We start from the raw sequence: 23,272 nt of genomic DNA, 5'->3' as shown, positions 1-23,272 counted from the left end.
ATTCAAGAGGTCACAAAAGACCCCACAACAACATACAAAGAACTGCAGGCCTCACTTGCCTCAGTTAAGGTCAGTGTTCATGACTCCACCATAAGAAAGACACTGGGCTAAAATGGCCTGCATGGCATTGTTCTAAGACCAAAACCACTGCTGAACAAAAAGAACATTAAGGCTCGTCTCAATTTTGCCAGAAAACATCTTGATGATCCCCAATACTCTGTGATCTGAGCAGGACAATGATCCGAAACACACCAGCAAGTCCACCTCTGAATGGCTGAAGACTTTGGAGTGGCCTAGTCAAAGTCCTGACCTGAATCCTATTGAGATGCTGTGGCATGACCTTAAAAAGGCGCTTCATGCTGCAAAACCCTCCAATGGGGCTGAATGACAACAATTCTGCAAAATTCCTCCCCAGCGCTGTAAGAGACTCATTGCAAGTTATGGCAAACCAGTTATTAGGTTTAGGGGGCAATCGCTTTTTCACACAGGGCCATGTAGCTTTGGATTGTTTTTCTCCCTTAATTATAAAAAGTTTCATTTAAAAACTGCATTTTGTGTTCAGTTGTGTTGTCATTGACTAATATTTAAATTGTTTGATGATGCAACATGCAAAAAAAAATAAGAAATCAGGAAGGGAGCAAACACTTTTTCACACCACTGTATTAGTCAAATTAGTGGAATAGCTAATAATATATGGAAATAACAAGGAATTTATTTTGTTTTTACAATATGTCAGGACTAATGAATGAGACCCCCCAAAAAATATTTGGCTGCAAATGGCCCCCGGCGCCCCACTTTGGAGACTCTGTCATAGAGTTCGAGGGTCACGTTACTGGTATGCAGAAGGACAAACACTCAGTTCACACTGTCCTCGTAGGAAGCTAAAGCCGTGAGGTGAGAGGGGAAGGAAGTGAATCACGTTTATGCCTCCAAAAGGCAGAGTGTCCTGCAAACAGAAGTTCTAAACCACAAAATAGACGCACGGGTATTAACTCTCCTGTGCGCTTTTGGCACAAGTGGGATGCATTCTTCCCTTCCTACCTTTTCCAAGATATTTTTTCCCTCTGGAGGTAGATCGGCAAAGCAGCACAAAACAAGCTGGACCACTTGGATGGCGAAGTAGGAGAAGAAGGCCAGATATCGCACGATATCAGAGGCAATGCCCTGTGGAGTAAGTAAACACCAACTTAGAGAGCACTATGAGTCACATGAGTCAGTGAGTTTATTTGCTTTTAATCTATTCCAGGCACGTTCTGTCCGTCAAAGCCAAAAAGAGAATTAAGTGGCTTTGTGGCTGGAAAATTGACATTATATGATTGTCACTTTTTGCATCAACTGCTGGTTTTTCTTTTGGTGCTTAATCTCCACCAGCATTGCTTAACAAATCACCCAACATCCTGTCGTGTTCGTTCATCTTCATGGTGGTTTTGTGTGCACTTTCGCCACAGCCTTAAATGCACTTTCCTATTTTTCCCATACTTACAGACCATATAGCGCAGGATAGGGTCTATCCAGCAATGACACAGACGCGATGAAGCACAATTTATGCTTGTGAGCAATATCGAGGTAAAAACCCAAAGTCTTTCATGATGTTTTTTATATACAGTGTTCCCTCGTTTATTGCAGGGGATAGATTCCCAAAATAGCCCGCAATAAGTGAAATCCGCAAAGTAGCCAACTATATTATTATATATGTTTTAAGGGAGTAAAACCCCTCACCATACATTTTATACACTTTTCTCAGACAAGCGTTCAAATTTTCTCACATTTTAAACACTCCCAGTTTAAATTTGGTTCTAATGATCAACCTACTAGGTTGGACACAAGATGTTATTAAGTGACTCACGCATGTTTCACTCCTCTGGCAGTGTCTGTTCGTCCTGGCGCCGTTCAGCTGTAGCGTTTTTGTACCCTTGTTAAAACATATTGCTACTGGCGTCGCATTTTCCTCCTCCTCGTCCTCCCCCATGTACCGAAGAGTCATTTACAGCATTCCGTAATGGCGCCCTACAGTCGTGTAACTTCTACCTTCCATCAGCATGTCCAGAAGTCCAACTTTCTGTGTGACGGCTGACTTCCTCCACAGTCGACATTGTGGGTTTTTTCAAGAAGAAAACTTTCCGACGTGGTTAGCTTCGTCTGTTTCTCCTGTTGTTTACAGTGTTGGCGGTTAGCAAGCAGTTAGCTACTTTGCTAGCCATGACCACAACAAGAGACTGCACGAAGGAGATTGACTGACAATGGCCTACAACCAATCGGGATGCAGAAGACAATGGAGAATGAGAGAATAGAGAGACACCTCCGCCTCCTGCTAAAGCACAGAACTACAACACTCAACTTCCCACGATGCAGTTCTTCTTAAAGGGCCAGTCTCGGCCTGTAGCTGCGGTCAAACGCTTTAAAAAAAAAAAAAAAACGCACACCGAGAGAGGGAACACTGTAAATGAAATACGGCCCTCAAACCGACAGACGAGTGTAAATAAGGAAAGTGTGGTTTAAATAGCCGCAATCTGACTTTAAATCAAGGGGACAGCCGTGATATTAGCGACCCATACTTGTCTGCACTGTAGTTACATGTTATTCTTAACATACAGAAGCTGTTTGTCTTGGCACACCGCTGAGCTCCACAGCCACAGCAAGCTTCTTGTGCAGCAGTGTGAGTATGTATGCAATCCACAGCCACTAAAGCAATTTTCCCTGAACGGTATGGTGCTGTGCCCAGAAAGGGGATATAATGGGACCAAGTGGCTCTATCCACATATAGAAAAACAAGGTCAAGATGGTGTGGTTGGGAAAAATGTAGGTCAGTAAGTAACAATGGCTAAGGGTTCACAAACATGACCTCTGTCAACTTTGGTACAGGTGCTTTGACACAGAAAACTAATCTCTGTCATATTAATTGGGCATTGCAAATAATGAATTTTCATTAGGCCTGTCACGATAACATGTTTTGCTGGTTGATAATTGCGCTACAAATTATAGTCGATATTCAAGTTGATCGGCAACATTTTTTGACACAATTTTTGCATTCATTATTTTCATGACCACTAGACCAGGGGTGTCCAAACTCTTTCCAGCGAGGGCCACATACTGAAAAATGAAAGGATGCAAGGGCCACTTTGATATTTTGTAAACCAACACATAGAGATATGCTAAGAAGCTACAGTATATGTAGCTCATTTCATCTTTGTAATAAAGGTGAAATGCTACTAAAAATGACGTTTTTTTCCATAATACAAGTTTATTCTTGTAAAAGTTTGTTCTTCATTCGATTATGACACATTTTTTCTTCATATTTTGTCTTTATTCCCGTAAAATTACAGCTGTTTTTTCCATTTCTAGTGGGGTTTTTTTTCCCAACTATTTCATTTCGGCTTTCGGCCGTAATTATAACTTTATTTCAATAATATTTTTTATCTTTTAAAACAATGCATTTTTTTTATTTCAACATTGTTGCTAAAGTGATAATTTTCCTCATTTTACAAGTTTATTCTCATAAAATTGCAACTTTTTACTCATTAGAAAACCATTTTTTTTCTCTTAATATTTTGACTTTACTCTGGTAAAATTTTTGCTGTTGATTTTTTTCAGTAATTTTCCAAATATTTCAACTTTCTTCCAAATATTTCAACTTTCTTCTTGTATATTTTCTACTCTTAATATTTTGACTTTATTCCCATGTTATAAAATTTCCCCCCAACCTAAGTTTCCCAAAATTACAACTTTATTCATTGTTTTTGTTCTTTAATATTTCAACTTCATGCTGCTAAAAAGACATTTTTCCTCATACTATTACTTTATTCCTTTAGAATTATGGCTTTTTTTTCCTTACTAGATCACAACTCTTCTCTTAATATTTTGCCTTGCTGAATGAGATGAGAGCCCACTCTCTCAGTTCATTCCACTATAGAACCAATCAATTTATCGAGGGCGTCAACCTGTTTTTTTTAATCGTTCCATTAATCGATTTACCGATTACCGTGACAGACCTAGTTTTCATATTGTTATGTTGAAGGTAGTTTTATTCCCCCCGATTACGCCCATCAATGATGTGAACGAGAAGTTTTATTTGTGAGTCTGTGTTTTATTTTGATGGAGATGTGAGCCTCGTGTGTGAAAGCTTTATGTGTGGATGCATAGATCTCCATCTGGGAGTGTGTTTATGGTGCATAGGCCCATAAACACGGCGCTGACGTCCCTTCGGTCTGACCCTTCACTGCCATGTCTCACCAGCATTTATGCTACACCCATCATTACTCTCCCCCAAGCAGTGTGGAATGTCACACCAAGGGCGATAAAACAGAAATATGGATGTGTGTTTGTTTGCGTGATTTTTTTTGGAAATGCAAATACATCGGCCCCATGCCTTTGCGTACCAAAATAGCCCCTTTCAACAATGATTGCAGTGTCTCACAGGAGGCACGGGAAGAAAAGGAAAGCTTAGAAACCAGAATTGGCAGTGTCATCCTCCTACACTCGGTTGATGTTCGGTTACTTTGGTTTCAATTGGAGGATGAAATACCGAAAGACAAACGCTTTGCTGACATAGCATATAGAGTAACTCAACCGGTGCTGCTAGAATCTCTCGTCTAGGCCGGCGATTCTCAACTGGTGGGTCGAGACACAAAAGTGAGTCGCAGATCTACGCCTGGGCAAAAAATAAATCCATTAATATTCGCCATTTGCTTGCCACGCCGCCACGGGGTGTGTGCCATGTTTATGGGCGATTTTGTCAAGGTCATCGAGTGGGGGCTTAACGCGACACCGCGGCAGCTCACATTGTGTTGCAAACGGTCCCTTTCATTATAAGACATCTGAGAAGTTTGAGTGAAAAAAATGCCACTTATAATTGATCGGCGATGGTGGGTCATGCAGCCAAACCAGTTGAGAACCCAGACAACGGATGGGCAGCGGCATATTCAATTAGATATACTGTACTGTATCATCCTATGTTCTGTAGTTACTTCCTGTTTTGTACCTTTATTTTCTATGCCTGTTTCCTCTCCTGTTTGAGTGTATGCTGCACCTTTACTTTGGTTTGGTGCAGCACAGCACACCTGAGGCTTATAAGCACAGACAGAACGGTGTTTGTTGGTTCATCAGTTTAACTTTACCCGTACTTCCTGGTTGAATCGGCAGCATTCCTTGCAGCCACAGTTGCTGTTTCATCTAGTCGAGTTTTGCCCCTTTTTATCACCTTTGCTAGTCGTGCCACTCATTGCGAGCTCCCCTTTTCCTTTTATTGATCGAACCTGCCAGTATGTCGCCACATCCTGAGGTAGCACTACACGGTAGCTTAGCGTATCGTGACGGACGACAGGGTAGTTGACATTGCAGCTTCCCAGCCAAACACGTTCACATTTGAATTGAAATAAAACCAATGTAATCGCCAATAAATACTGAATAATACGAACATACCTCATCCAGGGCCAGCTGGATCTTTGCTCTGAGAGGCACCAGGGAACAAACAACAGCCAAAACCCAAAAGAGGAAGAGGAATACGGAGGAGCGACAACCTCGTATTCTTTCCAACTGGATGATGCATAACGTCAGGATCTGGAGAGAGAAAGGGAAATGATTTATAAATTCAAATGTGTGGCTTCCTGCGAAAGCCAGCAAATAGAATGAGTGAGTAAGCGTGCAATGACTTGACTTGGTGGATTATTTTGTCTTTTTTTAATCATTTCTATTAACTCATTCAGTAACAAAGATGTATTTATACGTTTTTTAAAACCCGTATTTGTACGACTTTTACGTTTTTTTTGCAAAAAGAGGTGATGACGCAAGTGCACAACAAAAGAGGTCACGTTTCATGCAGTTTTAAGCGATTAAAACGGCCACAAGGTCAGAAGTCAGAAGTGCTCAGCATGGATCTTTTGCATGCATTAACACGCTCGACAGCAAGGAGGAAGTGAGAGAGCGTGGAGGAGAATTTTAACGCATGCACACGCACGCACGCACCCGCACATGCCTGCACAGATACAGTTTAGTTCCAAATGTGAAAACCGTAAATAGTTAATGGTGTTATATTTGTGAATAAATTGTTATTTTGATGTGAAACAACCCTTTTTTGTGTGGCTTATGTTGGTATAGTTGTTTCGATATTTGAGCTGTCACAAAAGCAAAACATTTGTGTCAAAGTGAAATGTATCTCTTCACCAAAAAGCTGTTTTTCCTCCCTGTTTTAGTTGGGAACTCATATTTCCCTGAAACTTATCTGTGTTCTACTGCTGGTTCCTAAAGAATGGAAAAAGGTAGAAACAAACTTTTTTTGCTGCTGAAAGATGACAGTCTAGTCTTTCTTTTGATAGGTTCCATGTTTATATAGCCTTAGAACACAATATTCTGTGTGCCTTGAAAAATCAGTCAAAATCGTCTAAAATGGCCGGTACTGAAGGGGGTTGAATTTTGAAAAATGCCCGGGATTGAATGAGTTAAAAATCAACTGTCCTGATCTCCTCTGAAGAACGTGTTGTGGAAAAATTCCTGACAAATATCAGAAAGACCATTGGACGTTTCTTTAAAGCAGCACAAGACAATGAACAGTCTAATAATAATGATAATAATAATAATAATAATAATAATAATAATAAGTATGATTTCTTTAAAGTTTTCGTTTGAGAAAACCAGTTCATTGGAAGCGCATAGAAAGCATAGAAAATGGGAGCCAGAGGGCCAGGAGCCCAGGGGGAGGCTGATGTCATGGCAGCGCCCCAATGAATGCGTTGCTCAGACGCAATGCCTTATGGGAACACTTTAAAATGTTTTTTTTTTTTATTTTAAACTCACATTAGGACATGTTTGTATGTTTGTTGAAAGATGACACCGCGAGTCAGACTGTTATGCTGTTATACTATTATAATGACCTCCTGCAATTTCCAGTGGGTTGAAAAGCTTGTTGTGAGTGCACTGACAGCTCCTGATTGGCTCCTTCCAATCCTACTGTTTCCTCACAGACTCGCCAGCGGCACGGTATTTGAACAATTAGTAGTAGTTCTGAAGCAAAGGAGATGTCACGAGATTAGAACTTAGCCATAAATTAGCCGCACCGCTGTATAAACCGCAGGGTTAACAAGACGTTAACGTTTAACAGGAGTTTACGGTAGGTATCAAAGAAGTCATTTTTGCATCATCATCGTCATAGTCATATCAGAGATTTGAAAGACGTGTATTTTTAGTATCTTAATGGTCATAAGAATTGTCCTAATCTTTGATGGATAGTACAGTCATGTGGTGTTTATATTTAACAGTATATTCTCAAATAAGACAGATTTGACAACAGTTGACAAGTTGGCCCAGCTGTGGTTCTGACAATTTGGTTGCTGGGATTTTCCCTGGTCTGGACATACGTGTACGCTGTGATGATGAACACCCTACACATGTTAAAGCCCCATTAACTGTGTTGTTTTCTCCAAAGAGTGATGGCTGTCCTTGGTGGAGTCATATGTTGTGGGTGTTGAACCGCTATATAATCCAAGAGGTTGGCCAAGTGAGATGTCACACGGGCCAGCTCACCCAGTGGAGAGAAAGTGGGTTTAGGTTTCCAGCAGAGCACCACATTGGTTAGCCTGGGATGAGCCACAGTAACGTCTATTAAAAACGAGTGGTTTGTTAGTAAGATTTTCACATCAACAACCCGATATGGGAGATTTCTGTTTGTTGGAGGTTGGACGTCATTAAGCGACCTCAAAGATGTCAACAACGTCTCCGGCTTCTCATTTGGAGTTCTAACGCGGATGACTTGTTGTTTGCCTGTTATTTTCCAATACAAACTGTGCTTTTCAAGTGTTTTCATCTGAACAAACATGAGGAGGACAACTTGAAGATTGTGCTTTTCTGTGACAATATGTAGCTGATCACATAATACGGCAGGTAGGCGGCTGGATCGCATCGATACCAAGGGCAGTAATCCCTTGCCACTTCGTGATTCGAATTTCAGCGCTTCACTCTATCGCGGTTATTCAGAAATATATCCATCCATCCATCCATCCATTTTTTATAGTGCTTCTCCTCATTAGGGTTGCGGGGGCATGCTGGAGCCTATCCCAGCTGACTTCGGGCGACAGGCGGGGTACACCCTGGACTGGTCGCCAGCCAATCGCAGGGCACATATAGACAAACAACCATTCACACTCACATTCATACCTATGGGCAATTTAGAGTCGCCAATTAACCTAACATGCATGTTTTTGGATGTGGGAGGAAACCCGAGTACCCGGAGAAAACCCACACACGCACGGGGGAGAACATGCACACTCCACACAGAAATGCCCAAGAGAGAATCGAACCCAGGTCTTCCCGATCTCCAGACTGTTCAGAAATATATTAATTAATAAATCAGCGCTTTTTTTTGGTTGAATATGACATATTATAAGTAAAACATATGCATATTTAAGCAAATTTTACATATTTTTTTGCCTAAATGAAACACTCCCAAACATAAAAGTGGCTGAATGAAGTAAAATACAAATATAAGGCATTCAGAAGACGCATTCAAAGAGGTTGTGATGATATGTAGTATTCTACACTGGTCACTAGGTGTCAGTAATGTTACCATAATGTTTGGTGAGACACACAAGCACCAGATGCTATAATTCTTTGTATTGAGTTGTGGTAGTGGTGCTGGGTGCCTCCGATCAGCGTTGAGAGAAGATCGCTGCTACTAACATGTTTGTTATTATCTCCCCTGCTACTGTGATAAATGATATACCCCCAAAATAAATGACCATTTCTGAAATTAACCCTCAATACAAGACAGGTCTTAATGTATTTTTACCCAAACACGTGCTTGTGTGTACTCAGGAGTCTGCAAAGACCGCAAGCGGGCGAGGCTTTCTGAGTTGGAGAGAGAGAAACCAAACAGGAGCCGTGTAAGGCTTGCAGAGAGTGGGAGTTTTGTGAATAACGCTATACACGAGCGGTAAGTTCTCTACCGACATCTTGCTTTTCAAAGTATTGTGAAACCTAAGATATTTACATCCCTGGTATACACATTCACGGTTTTCTTTATACACTCATTGTCCACTTCATTCCAACACAAACACACCGTGAGATGAATACGTCCCTGAAATAAAAGGACATTTACAGGCGTGCATACAGTACAAGCCAGTGCTTTATAAGCAGGGACTACAACATTCTGCTCCGCTTCGGTTCCATGAGTGAGACGTTTAAAAAAACGTAGCACCAAACTATCACATTTTCAGTGACCGGCGTCCTGACGTACGCTCTCCTCGCATGAAACAGTAATGGATATCAGTACAAGTGTACTCTGCACCCTGATGATTGATGGTCAAATACTGGCATGTTCACGGGGTATTGCAATATTTACACTGCCTGCAACACCATCAATCTATCCTTAGTTATTCAGCTTTGCACCTCAGTGTCTTGCCAGCATGCGGCACCATCTAGATGCTTTCATGTATTTGCTCATTGCAATGTGAGACTCATACAGTATTCCTAGAACTCTCCTGTTGCCCCGGGTGCACACTGGCGGAATGTCCGGTGAGTGCTTGAAGGTTTCTCACTGCCCACTGCTTATTGTTGTGATATGTAACGATGCAACTGATGCAATGATGTAACTTTTCACGACAAGGCCAACTGTTGGCAATGGAAAAAGTATAGTTGAGAATATTCAGCAATTCATGACAAACTGAAAAGATTTATGTTTTTTTGTTGTTGAAAACACTGAGTTTGGGGCCTGTTTCAGATGTTTTCAACAGACTTGGCAATCAGCCAGCCAACATTGAATCAACATGTAGCATAGGCTAGGTAAGCCGTGCACATTTCCAAGTGAAGTTTTTTTTTTTGTTTTACTGTCAAAGCTTTTGAAACGATAATTCTTGAACTTTCAAAATATTCCAATGTTGTCTGAAGTGAGAAACTTTCTAGTGATATGTGGGTCATTGCGATCATCATAGGGACGACGTCACAGCAGCTCCAGGAAGACGAGGCTTTGATAGAAAGCAGCGTGGGTGGGGGTCTGTGCACAGAGCAGTTTGAGGGTCGACGCAAGCTTTCTGTCCCAAAGTACTTCAGAAAACCAGCTCCATTTGTGTTTCACCGTGTTTTTGCTGTTATGCTTGATTGCAAAAATACGACGGCCTATTAGGGCCACATTGAGAAAAAAAAAAATCTGAGACTAACGTTGTAAATTTACAAGAATAAAGTTTACGTGAATAAAGTCGTAAGATTGCGTGTCATCATATTATACGTACAGAGTGGTCCGGCGACTAACTTCAGGTAGGAAGGAAACTTTCCTCTTGCTTCAGGCAAGCTTTTATTTATAACGTTGTAGCAAAATAGAGCAGCTGAGCACAAACAAATTAGCACGGCTAGCCCTTTTCCCGCACGTGGCGCTCACACTTCCGGCTTCCTTACCCCGCCCCCTCCACATGCCCAAGGCCAAAGGTCAAATAAGTCCCCCCTTTTCATAGCTGTCTCAGCTGTCTCAATGACTGTAGCACAGTTACGTTTTACAGTTAAGTTTTTTCTCGTAAATTCTCGTAACTTTATTCTCGTACATTAAGGACTTTTTTCTCGTACATTTACGACTTTATTCTCATAATATTCAAATTTTTTCTCGTAAATTTACAACTTTATTCTTGTAATATTACAAGTTTTATAAATAATAAAATTTAAATTTACGACTTTATTCTGGAAATCTCAAATTACTTTATTCTCGTACATTTACAACTTTATTCTCGTACAAGTACGACTTTATGCTCATAATATTACACGTTTTTTCTCATAAATTTACAATTTGATTCTTGGAACTTCCTTTTTTTTCTCGTAAAATTACAACTTTATTCCAAGCTTTTTCTCATACATTTACAACTTTATTCTCGTAATAGTCTGAGTTTTTTTCTCCTAAATGTACGACTTTATTCTCGTACATCTACGACTTTATTCACATAACATTGCAAGTTTTTTTCTTGTAAATTCTTTGTTCTTGTCAATTTACAACTGTATACTCATAATATCACGAGTTTTTTCTCGTAAATTTACAACTTTATTCTCGTAATGTTACAAGTTTTATAAATAATAAAATTAAAGTTTTACGACTTTATTCTCGTAATATTATGACTTTATTCTCGTACATTAATGACTTTTTTCTCGTACATTTACGACTTTATTCTCATAATATTAAAAGTTTTTTCTCGTAAATTTACAACTTTACTCTCGTAATATTCCAAGTTTTTTTCTGGTAAATTTACGACTTTATTCTCATAATGTTACAAGTTTTATAAATAATAAAATTAAAATTTCCGACTTTATTCTGGAAATCTCAGATTTTTTTGTTTTCCCTCAATGTGGCCCGTCGTACTAAAGAATGTGGTCATCTGGGACAGAAACAAAGAGGGACGTACACATACGATGTTTTATAGTTCATATTGTAAATCCCATGCCCTTTATTCATGTACATTCTGGGCGTCTTAGTCATTAAAAACCTGTAAAATTAAGTTCCGATTTTTGAGGTGGTCTGTCGTTATTTTGTTAGCATGCAGTGAAAAAATGGGGGCCAGCACATACAGCAGAATGTACGGCATAACGCTTTTAACAGCTCACAAAGGACAATTAATCCTAGGTGGACATTTATAATTTTCGGTGCTAAATTATATATGAATTAACATTTTTTTAACCCAGTGTGACTCACAAGTCCAAACGTTTTCACCCTCTAAAACACCGAATATGTGTACAAAGAATTGAAGAAAGGCCAACAGTATTTACCACAGTCAGGCTGCGTATGATGGGGCCCAGGAGGAAGACCATGTGCTGCTCTATCTCCTGGCTCCTCTCCAGTAGAATGTAGAAGAACTCCACAAAGCCGAAGGAGGCCAACAGAAACCCGAGCACCTGAGCCGTGGAGTGACATTGGGTTCAGAACGTATATAAATGAAAACTCAAATATGTCCTCCCTGCAGGTGCGCAAAAGAAAAACAACACGTCTCACCATCTTGGCGACGCAAAGGGAGGACATTTGAATGCGTCCATGGTCATGGCAGTAAAGGTGAAGGCAGTAGATGGGGGCCAGCAACCACAGGTAGACGCAGGGCACCCACACAAGAACGGTGTTCTGAAAACACTGGGTCAAATCTGGGTTGGCTGTGTACCATGTGCGGTTCCAGTCCTGCAAAAGCGAGAAGACAAACAAGGAAATGTTTGGAAAGGATACAGTCATCACACTAAGAAAATGAAAGAAATGATTCTAAAGGTGAAACTGTGGGATCATATCAATCATTTGACAGTGTGAGCAGACAAGGACCAAATCCACAGGATTCAGACTACATTTTAGTCATCATAGCAGAGGAGAGTGAAACCACAGAGAGCCAACAAAAATGGGTGCGAGTCCAGGCTGGACAGTGTGAGGAGGCCTTCTTTCTTTCTCAGAAAAGCTGAGTCAGCCTTTGAATGTCGTTGACCTTGTCTCTGGCGAGGTTCCGATGTAGAGTAGGACAAAGCAAGTCAAAGAGGTCAAAGAGCTTATAAATAAACAATTTGGTGGCGTGTTATTTATAGATTACACAACAAAAACCCAAAACACACGCAGCTACGTGGCTTGTTGTTGTCGCTCGACTTGTTTGTCACCTCGGCGGCCTGCAGGGTGTCTGGCTGCCCTAACGAGACACCACAGGAAGCGGTTAAAAGTTCCTAGAATGGCGGCACAGATTGGCATTGCTAGACAAGCGAGCCACAATGTCATTATGTAACGACCAACCACCTACAGCTCTGTCATTAAACCCTGGAAGGTGCACTATTTGGACGAAAGCATTGGGACATTTGCCATTACGCAGGAAGCGGAACAAAGAAGAAAATCTGGAGTTGTTGCCCCTTTTACAGCTTTCTTCTGAGAGATTTTGGAGTATGTCTAGGGGACATTTTGTCCATTCATCCAGAAGAACATTTGTAAGACCTGCAGTGTTTCCTATACATTAATTTATTCGTTGCGGACGGTCAAGAACAAATTTGGACTGCCACAGATTTATCTGTTTTTAATTCTGTTTACCCGATAAACACATTATAATGGGACTGTCTGCGCAGCTTGTCCGCACATTAGATGGCATCATAACTGCTTCTTAACTCACCTCACATGTACATACCACAATTGACTTGTTTGCGCATTATAACACATCCATCCATCCATTTTCTTCCGCTTATTCTGGACCGAGTTGCGGGGGCTGCAGTCTCAGTAGGCAAGTCCAGACACTTCTTCCAGTTCCACCGGAACCGGAAGCTGTGAGACATAACCCCTCCAGTGTGTCCTAGGTCTGCCCCGGGGCCATCTCCTGGCTGGGCATGCCCGGATCACCTCACCAGGGAGGCGTCCGGGAGGCATCCGGACTAGATGCCTGAGCCACCTCAACTGGCTCCTCTCGATGTTAAGGAGTAGCGACTCTACTCTGAGCCCCTCCTGGATGACCGAGCTCCTCACCCTATTTCTTAGACACCCTACCGAGGAAACTCATTTCAGCCGCTTGTATCCACGATCTCGTTCTCTCGGTCATGACCCAAAGCTCATGACCATAGATGAGGGTGGGAACATAGATCGACCGGTAAATTGAGAAATTTTCATTTCGGCTCAGCTCTCTCTTCACCACGACAGTCCGGTACAGCGACCGCATTACTGCAGACGCTGCACCGATCCGCCTGTCGACCTCACGCTCCAACCTTCACTCACTCGTGAACAAGACCCCAAGATACTTGAACTCCTCCACCTGGGGCAGGACCTCGTTCCCAACCCGGAGGGTGCAATCCACCCTTTTCCGACTATGAATTATAGCCTCGGATTCACACTCAGCTGCAAACCGCTGCAGTAAAGGCTGAAGGTCACAGCCCGATTAGGCCATCAGGTCCACATCATCTGCAAATAGCAGAGACAAGATCCTAAGGCCCCCAAACTGGACTCCCTTGACGCCTCGGCTGCACCTTGAAATTCTGTCCATGAAAATTATGAACAGAATGCAGTGACAAAGGGCAGCCTTGGCGGAGGCCAACCTTCACCGGAAACAGGCTCAACTTACTGCTGGCAATGCCAACCAGGCTCCTGCTCCGGTTGTACAAGGACCGAATGGTGAGGCGTTCCGGGCATGCCCAGCAGGGAGGAGGCCCCGGGGCATACCTAGGACAAGCTGGAGGGATTATTGTCTCACAGCGGGCCCTGGAACGCCTTGGTGTCCTCCCAGTGGAATGGTAAGACGTGGTTGGAGACCGGGAAGTCTGGATGGACGGATGGATTATTATCGGAAACAGGCACCTGGTGAATTTTTTTTCCAAGTCCACAAAACACATGTAGACCGGTTGAGTAAACTCCCTCGCAGGGGTGTAGAGCTTCTAACACATCTGTTCATCAATATAGCAAGATATTTGATGTCTACATTATCTTTAAAAGCAGCACACACTTTACATGAAGCCCAGGAAACATCACAAATGTTTTTTTTTAATCACCCATGTGCGTTATATGGCGCACGCGTGTACGTCTACCGCTGCACAAAATGAAACCAGCACCTGTAAGTCAATAACTTCAAGTCCTTTTGTTAAATAAGGTTTAAAAACATCACACATATTTAATGACACAAACCAAAAGGCTCCGTTTTTTAAAACTGTCGACTCAGGCCAGACTTTTTGTCATGGCCAGTTACGCAATGACGATTACGTCATTGCGTAACACTTCCTTCCCTATCAAAGCAGCAGCACAGCTAGATTGCAGTCCTGGGGAAATCACTCACCTTGCTTACAATCTCTGTTCTAGTTCACCCCATCCTCGTGCTGGAACAGATCTGGAACTGTTCCCACAAGGTTAGAAGATCTAAAATGGACAATTAGGCTTATGGGAGAATACGGGACCAACACAACCCTTGAATGGAAAAGTACACTTTACAACCTTTGTATAAGAGGAGAAAACCCTCATATTATAGCATGTTCCAGCTTGAATAGTGATAATTCCAGTTTACCATAAATGCTACTGGTCATAGCCTCTGGAACTAAAAGGGTGTGAATCACGGTCTGACTCGCAGCTACCTGTTCACTTTGTATCCCAGCTGAGTGTTTGCCTTGCTTACCGCAGGTCACAAGTATTTCTGCAAGTATTTCTACACAAATCCTCAAAGTAAAAAAAAAAAAAAAAAAAAAATCAAAGGTCGCTGTTATGTAATGAAAGGCTTTGCACTCACTGTGCCTCGGTGGACTCTGCAGGTCCATTTAGGTTCATTTAAACTGTACATCTCTTGAGAGCCAGTGAGTGGGAGGAAACTTTCACAGAGTCGTCTGACTCCTGCGGTCAATGGCAAAGGGATGAACAGAACACTTTCATGAAAATGCACTCCCAACATTTTCTTGTACATTTCACTTCTTATCTAGTTTCTCACCTTTGGCTGAAATGTGCTCGCAGCTTGTGGTCCCACAAGGTATCTATTTTCACCTGACAAACACACCGATGTTAAAGGATGGGGGTGGCGAAACTGCTGAACATCCACCCGACACCATATGGATTTAATAGACCGTACATAAAGTTCCAGTGCAAGCCGTGCGCTAACAAAAGGTGGAATTGATTAAAACCCATTGCAAGGACAAGGCGGGGTGGACAAAACAACGTGACACAGTTAGAAGCAATAACTTTTGCGTGTGCGTTTACAGTTTCAGTTTCTGTGTCAGCCTTCTTCTTCTAGGCTGCTGCCATGTGCATGTTTGAAAGAAATCCCCATCACTACCTCATGGCTGAGACCAAAGAGCCAGCAGTGACGTCCTTCTAAAAGTATGTGAGATGTTCATTACCGCTACAGTGAAGGTACTTTGTGGCAAACACGTTGCAAAAACCAGTCGGAAAAACCGCCCCTTCGCTACAGGTCCGAAAAGATTGCGCCTTCACTTCGCTGGGCAACAGCACGAATGCTAAAATGTACTTTCATTTTCCCAGCAACGTGTGGCGACTGTTTGAAGACTTGCAGGAACAAAAACAGAACACGTCGTAATGAGAACCAGAAACACAGAGGGGGTGGGAAAAGAGGCATGTTGAGACCATGCACATTCAATAATTTTCTGCATTCCACATGGAGCACGGACATTGTTCTGTTTTTGAGCTGAGATGTGGAAAACGGAGATTTCCGAATGCAAATGAAGCAGCGGCTCATGTAATGTGATGCATCTCCACCTCTTAACCTTCTCTACCTGCAGGATGCTACATGCCCTGCTGTTCCCCTGACACGTATTTAACATGACCAAACATGACCACTGAGGGAAGAGACAAAACAAAAGTTTTTCTGAGACTCACCCACAGAGGGTCCAGGCCACTGAGTCTGCAGAAGTCATCCATCCACTCGCTTGCTCCTTCCTCTGTGATGCTCCTACTTGTTGGGCTGGAACAGTCCTGCTCCTCACACTACCCTCAGCACCCGTGTGTGCGTGTGCGTGTGTGTGTGAGATAAAGAAGTCACTGTGTGTCCTTACTGGACCTCTTCTTTAATTCTGATGCCAGCACTTGTAGTGAAGCCCGTCCTTGCTTATGCGTCTCAGTGGCTCACTGAGTGTCTCAGTGTTTATTAGCGAGCGTGTTGGAGTGTCTCTGTGTGACTTGTCCTCCCTTTTAATAGAACATCAGTCCTCAATGAAAGTCTGTTTCTGTTTGAACTGCTTCTGCCCCGAGAGCTCGTGTCCATCTGACTCTCACCCTGTCTGCTCGCCTGTTTATGAGTGTGTCTCCTTGTTAGGTGGGTGGAAATATTCCGCTTTCTCTCTCTCCCTCACACCCCTCTCCTCTCTCCCACATCGGCCGGATTTCGATCAAAACACCAAAGCTACTCCCCTCAATGGGATGACAGTCCCCCACCCTGACACACTCCTCCCACTTTCGCTCGCTGCCTCCTTTCTCACTCCTCCTCCCGGCCCTTTTCCCCACATCTCACACCTCACCTCTTCTGACCGCACAGTTTGTGCAAGTTATGCCATTTAAAAGTGCGACTGGAGCATCGCTCAAAAACTGTCAAAGCCGGTATGTGGCAAAGTCAGTCAGCAGGTGACATGTCTTCATGTGAGGCTGAACAATCTGACACGTTTGTGCAGAAACATACTGTAGTATCATGCTATACTACACTGACAACCAGTAGTTTTTCAGTCCAAGCACATCTATGACTATGTGCTCTTCTGTGGGCTTTTTAGCGTCACATGCCTTTCCAAGTAAAAAAAAAAAACCCAAAACTGCTGATATATGGTGAAAAGAGGACGAAGTTCATTAATAAGTCATCGCAGCCAGTTTGAAAAATGCACCGTTAGGGGAAATTGTAAAATCATCATGCAATGCAAATGGCGGGAATTGGGAAGCAACACAAGTTTAAATGAAGACAGTCACAAAACCCTTGATAGAGGAAGCTTGTCCGCTGTCAGCCTCCAGCTGAAGTCCGGCAAGGCACAGGGCCTCACAATTGTATGTCGTCATCATGACAGCAAGGTCAAGAGAAGGACGTTTGATTCTCCTGGTTCCAGTATAGTACAGTAACATTTCAAAGACTAAGGGGCCGTACGAGCAAATGTGCAGCGTTTCCTATACAGTGGGACCTCGGTTAGCGTCCGCCTCGGTTAGTATGTTTTTCAGCTAACATCCAAGGTTTATGCTAAATGTCAAAATGTTCTGCAAAATTTAGCCTCGGCCCGCATGCATTCTCCGGTGCAATATGGCGCACGTCTTGTTGTGTTATTAGTACATGCACGAGTCCAACGGAACCCAATGCCAGCTACGTCCATGATGTCATCAGCGGTTGACTCGCAAACACAAAACACATTTTTATAGTTTTACCATTATAGTTTTACGTGCATGAAACAATTTTAATGCATATAAATGATGAATGAAAGGGAAAAATTAATATTTAAGGTAACTTTTACCTTCACTGACGACGTGACTGTTCCCAAAGACATGATGCGACAGCGAGATCAACACCTTCTTCTTCAACACCACCTTTCTGTTTTCCGTCCATCCACTTGCTACACCGCTTGTCCTTATTAGGGGTATGCTGGAGCTTATCCCAGCCTATCCCAGCTAACTTTGGGCGAGAGACGGGGTACACCCTGGACTGGTCGCCAGCCAATGGCAGGGCACATACAGATAAACAACCATTCACACTCACAAACAGACAATTTAGAGTCGCCAATTAACCTAAAATGCATATTTTTGGAATGTGGGAGGAAAACAGAGAAATCCCACCCCATACGGCCACATACTCACTCAGTATGTTTGTGCAATATTTTGGAGATTAAATGGAATAACGATGTATTTGCTCCATTTGTGTGAATGTACATGGTGTGATGCATGAAAACGTAAAATAGTTGAAAGCAAGACGATTGAAAAGCAGCCATGCTCATCTCAGCATCAGACACAATGGAAGTATTGCTTGTAACATGTCAATTTGCGTTCTTACACCCAATCAGTGTGCATGAATATAATCTTGTATATGTCTGTCATGGTTTTGCTGCACTGTTTCAGCACCATAGCCAATTTTCATCCGGATTTTACGCACTATTTCCAGGCTGCTAAACGCTAGCTAGCTAGCTAGCAAGCCATACCTTCAAGGTCTCCGAGGAGCATCACTGAACATTCTTCCAGGTGGCTACATTCAACATTTTTGAGTTCCAACAATGATTTAACTTTGATTAAAGTATAAATTGTGCTTCTGGTTGCTCTCTGTAAACTGGAACTACTTACTCGCCGAAAAAGGTGGCCTCTTTGCGTTTTTTGGTTGTTTCCTGATCTTTTTTACAATTCTGATTTTGTTTTCTCTGCTTACAAGGCGCCACTAAAAATGATCCATACCATTCTCCCGTCTGCTTTTGAAGCGTAAATGAAAATATCGTTTCGATAAAGACATTAAAGGACTCCACAAATGCTGAGAAAAAGGGCAAATATTTTTAGCACTCTTCGCGGCCTGCTGAAAAGCATCATCATATTGCGTGATCATTGTCACCCTGGTCAAAACACAGGGGAAAATTTTGTACAGCGCAGCAGCTGTGCAGGAAAATATGACCCTGTCCTCACTGGGCCTAACACAAGCAGCATCACAGCCACAGAGAGAAACATGGAAAGCTTGGCAGGGAAGACAACCACTACCTGATCCTACGTCTCGACATGTGCAAATAGGAGATTATTATTATTATTCTTACTGTGAGTCATCACTTTATGTTCTCCACCAGACAAGGGAGTTTTTATTTCTTAGACCCTTCAACGTTTCACCAACTAAGCGGGCTTAAATACAAAAGTTAGAAATGAAATCCTTTGATGGGTATGGTGTTCCGTGTTGCGATGGGGTCAAAATATAAGAAAGATGCCAGGTTTATTACCTCACGGCCTCAGGCCTCATCCACTGGAGGGTGAAGAGAAAATAAATATCTATCACTGAGTCTGCTGTAGCTTCTTAGACAGACCTAAACAAAAAGAACATCAATGGTCCTCGTGAATGTTATGTCTCCAAGGTGCTACTGGTGCTACTGGCCTATGTCCGCCAAGTTGCGGTACAGGCAGCAGACTGTTGCTACCACCAGGAAATGAACCGCAACACCTCAGGCATGCATGTGTGTGCCTGTAAAACAGTACACCTTTTGTTCCTAATGACACTGTGGGACGCTGATTGTGTCTTGACTGGGCTTGGGCTTCCGTTATATTTGAACTCGAGTCATTTGCATACTTGCATTTCTGTGATGAACACTGCAAATAACACATCTGGCTGTAATACAGAGGTGTGAGAAAGTGTTTCCCCCCTTCCTCATTTCTTATTTTGTCACACTTTAATGTTTCAGATCATCAAACACATTTAAATATTAGTCCATGACAACACAGCTGAACACAAAATACAGTTTTTAATTGAAACTTTTTTATTGTTAAGGCAGAAAAAAAATACAAAGCTACATGGTGCTGTGTGAAAAAAGTGATTGCCCCCTAAACCTAATAACTGGTTGGGCCACCCAACACTTGATTGCATCAAGCGTTTGTGATAACTTGCAATGAGTCTCTTCCAGCGCTGCGGAGGAATTTTGCAGAATTGTTGTCATTCAGCCACATTGGAGGGTTTTCCAGCATGAAGCGCCTTTTTAAGGTCATGCCACAGCATCTCAATAGGATTCAGGTCAGGACTTTGACTAGGCCACTCCAAAGTCTTCAGCCATTCAGAGGTGGACTTGCTGGTGTGTTTTGGATCATTGTCCTGCTGCAGAACCCAAGTTGGTTTCAGTTTGAGGTCACCAACAGATGGCCAGACATTCTCCTTCAGCAGAATTCATGCTTCCATTTTTCACAGCAAGTCTTGCACATCCTGAAACAGCAAAACAGCCCCAGACCATCACACTACCAACACCATATTTTACTGTTGGTATGATGTTCTTTTTCTGAAATGCAACATTACTTTTACGCCAGATGTAATGGGACACTCACCTTCCGACAAGTTCAACTTTTATCTCGTCAGACCACATAGTATTTGGAACGCCGGCCGTCTTTGCCCAGCGTCTTTCTTATGGTGGAGTCATGAACACTGACCTTAAATGAGGCAATTGAGGCCTGCAGTTCTTTGGATGTTGTTGTGGGGTCTTTTGTGAAGTCTTGGATGAGCCGTCGCTGTGCTCTTGGGGTCATTTTGGTTGGCCGGCCACTCCTGGGAAGGTTCACCACTGCTCCGTGTTTTGGCCATTTGTGGATAATGGCTCTCACTGTGGTTGGCTGGAGTCCCAAAGCTTTAGAAATGGCTTTATAACCTTTTCCACACTGATAGATCTCAATTGATCTCTCAATAACAAAATAATAGTAGAAAGTGAAAACCAAAAAGCAGAAACAGTTATGTGCTCAGTGTTGGTTGTACATGTTTCAATCGCACGACTGCCGCGACCGTCATGAAGGATAAAGATCGTATTGTAACGTCTACCCGGACAAGGAGGTGGTTGATCAGAAATCTCTTTATAGCAAAAACAAAACTGGCTGCTGTCGGCCAAGCCACTCAAACACACACACACACACACACACACACACACACACCCCCACACACACACACACACATTGCATTATTTTGTTACTGTTCATTTAATTATTGTATTTAGTGTTGTAGTCCTGTATTTTATGTCCTTCGTGTGTTCTGTACAGTGTGAGTGACTAGTGACTTAGCTATAATTTAGGTGTAACAGGAACTCGTACGTAACCCAAGGACCACCCCACTTGTCTCATAATCCTTACAGTGCTTTTCGGAGTAAATCCTGTCCAACTTCCCATTCCAGCCTCTAGCTGAGTGAGACTTAAAGCTATTTTTCTTTACTTTGACACACAAATTAATGTGTGCCATGAAATCTGCCTAGCAAAAAGTGGCCACACATAGATAATCAGAGCCGCTGTGTTGCTCTACAGTTACGACTCTTACTTCTATTATCGCAGTGTCGTTTTCTCATGGTTAATAAATGCTTTATGTCGTCTGTGCTTCTAATAGTATTTCATTTAGAAAAGGGTATGTAACACACCTAAATGTTTGCCATTTTTAAAAAATATAAAATTCCACCGATCCCCTGCAGGGGAATTACACGTCTTTAGTGAACGTGTGCACGTGTGATATACGTTTTCCTATTCAAATGGAGCTATATGCTCCATCCAGAATAAACCTCACAGCAGGATTCGAGCCAAGACTCCTCAGCTGATCGTTCCCCGAGAGCTTCAGGATGTTTGTGGTGTAACTCCAGAGCGAAAAATACCCCCCCAAATATGACACACTCCGCACATGCAAAGCGCGAGTAGCGTGCAAACTGCTGGTACGGACCCAAGAGCGGACAATGTAAACAAGCCGATGCACGTCTGGTCTGCAAATACAACCAAAATAGGGTCGGTGTCAGTGTATAGCTCGGCAGCAGACGGTTTACACCAGTAGGGAGCGAGAGAGGGCGCAGCATGGAGCCAGTGGGAGGCTAGTATTAGTTGGGCTTCTTGTGGTCATGGCACGTAGTAGTAGAAACGTGGGGTTGGCAGACGCTGGATGCGGAGGTTGTCTGCGGGGGTGGTAGTGCCTCGGCCAGCCTGTGGTCGGGCAGTGGTTAACCAGTCTAGGTCATCTACACTTCCTCTGGCCTCTGTTCCTGGGAGGAAAAACAGTCTAGTCAAAATAATGGTGTCATTTTGGCTTCTTATACGTTTGAGCGAGGGGAAGACACATTTAGCAAGAGCAAAGCAAAGGGAGGGGCCTGAAACCGACGAACAAAATATTTGTTCTGTTTTTGCTCTCGCTTAACTGTTAAATAAAGTGTCTTAAATTAGTGCCACAACTGCGCTACTGCCCACATTTTGAGATCAGGCTCCGCAAGCAATTATAAATGGAGCCTGTTTTCCTTTTTTTTACACATGGTGCCCCGCTGTGTTGTACAAGTGTACTTGATTTAATGAGGATAATATTGTTTGCATGCTCACTGCGTGTGTGTGTGTGTGTGTGTGTGTGTGTGTGTGTGTGTGTACCAGGCCTGTTTCATTCCAGTCTCTGGAATCCAGACTTGCCTCACATTACTTTGCCAGTGATATGAGGCCAAAGGTATTTACCACCTTTCTGGCCTGGGACCTGCCGAGAAGACGCACGTTCACGCAGAGAAAAAACTCTCACATAATGCGTCAAGTAAAGATTCAAGATTCAAGATTCAAGATTCAAGAGAGTTTTATTGTCATGTGCATGGTAAAACAGCAGTTATACCATGCAATGAAAATCTTATTCTGTTCATTCTCCCAAGAAAAGAAAGAAAACACAAGAAAGAATAAGAACATAAGAAACATAAACACATAAACATATATACCAATAAATTAAGCAACAACAACAGAAGAGACATTAATACAAGTAAATAATACAAATAAATAAATAAAGTGCTATGAGTGTGTGCGTGTGTTGCGTGCGGCGTGTGCGAGTGCTTCGTTGAGGAGCCTGATGGCCTGTGGGTAAAAGCTGTTTGCCAGCCTTGTGGTCCTGGACTTCAAAGTAAAGGTTTGATGTGAACACGCATTCTTTTCCCAGACAGACGACATTACTTTAATTGTTGGTGTGATGACTAAAAACATGAGCTGAACAGAACAGTGCAGGTGAAAGGTGAAACTGACTTTAAAAAGTTCAAAAGGCAGGTAACCTCACTGAGCTGTCACTGCGGTGCATACAATAGGTCCCCACTATTCGTGGGGATTTCATTCCCAGACCGCCCACGAATGGCGAAAACAAAAGTAACGTAAACCGTGAGTAATTGAGGCGCCCATAAAAATGTTTATTTTTGACACACACCTTGCCCCCACTCCAACCCC

The 23,272-nt window shown here is 42.7% G+C and overlaps 1 protein-coding gene across 3 annotated transcripts in view; it reads right to left on the bottom strand.

Moving 5' to 3' along the window:
* Positions 1–16,749, bottom strand: part of abcc6a (ATP-binding cassette, sub-family C (CFTR/MRP), member 6a) — a 39,444-nt gene extending 22,695 nt beyond the window's left edge. For 2 of the 3 annotated variants that reach the window (XM_054779131.1, XM_054779132.1), the window contains exons 1-5: positions 16,265–16,749; positions 11,951–12,127; positions 11,728–11,853; positions 5,419–5,556; positions 1,042–1,164 (exon numbers count right to left, since the gene is read on the bottom strand). In XM_054779131.1, coding sequence (XP_054635106.1) covers positions 1,042–1,164; positions 5,419–5,556; positions 11,728–11,853; positions 11,951–12,127; positions 16,265–16,306 — 606 coding nt within the window. In that variant the 5' untranslated portion in view covers positions 16,307–16,749. Of the gene's footprint in view, positions 1–1,041; positions 1,165–5,418; positions 5,557–11,727; positions 11,854–11,950; positions 12,128–14,723; positions 14,742–16,264 lie in introns of those variants that run through there. The other variant, XM_054779133.1, reaches the window with a different exon arrangement.
* Positions 16,750–23,272: the final 6,523 nt, after the last annotated feature.

This window comes from Dunckerocampus dactyliophorus, chromosome 6 (genome assembly GCF_027744805.1).
Source record: "Dunckerocampus dactyliophorus isolate RoL2022-P2 chromosome 6, RoL_Ddac_1.1, whole genome shotgun sequence".
Taxonomy (NCBI): Eukaryota; Metazoa; Chordata; class Actinopteri; order Syngnathiformes; family Syngnathidae; genus Dunckerocampus; species Dunckerocampus dactyliophorus.
This window is presented reverse-complemented; position numbering and strand designations above follow the sequence as displayed.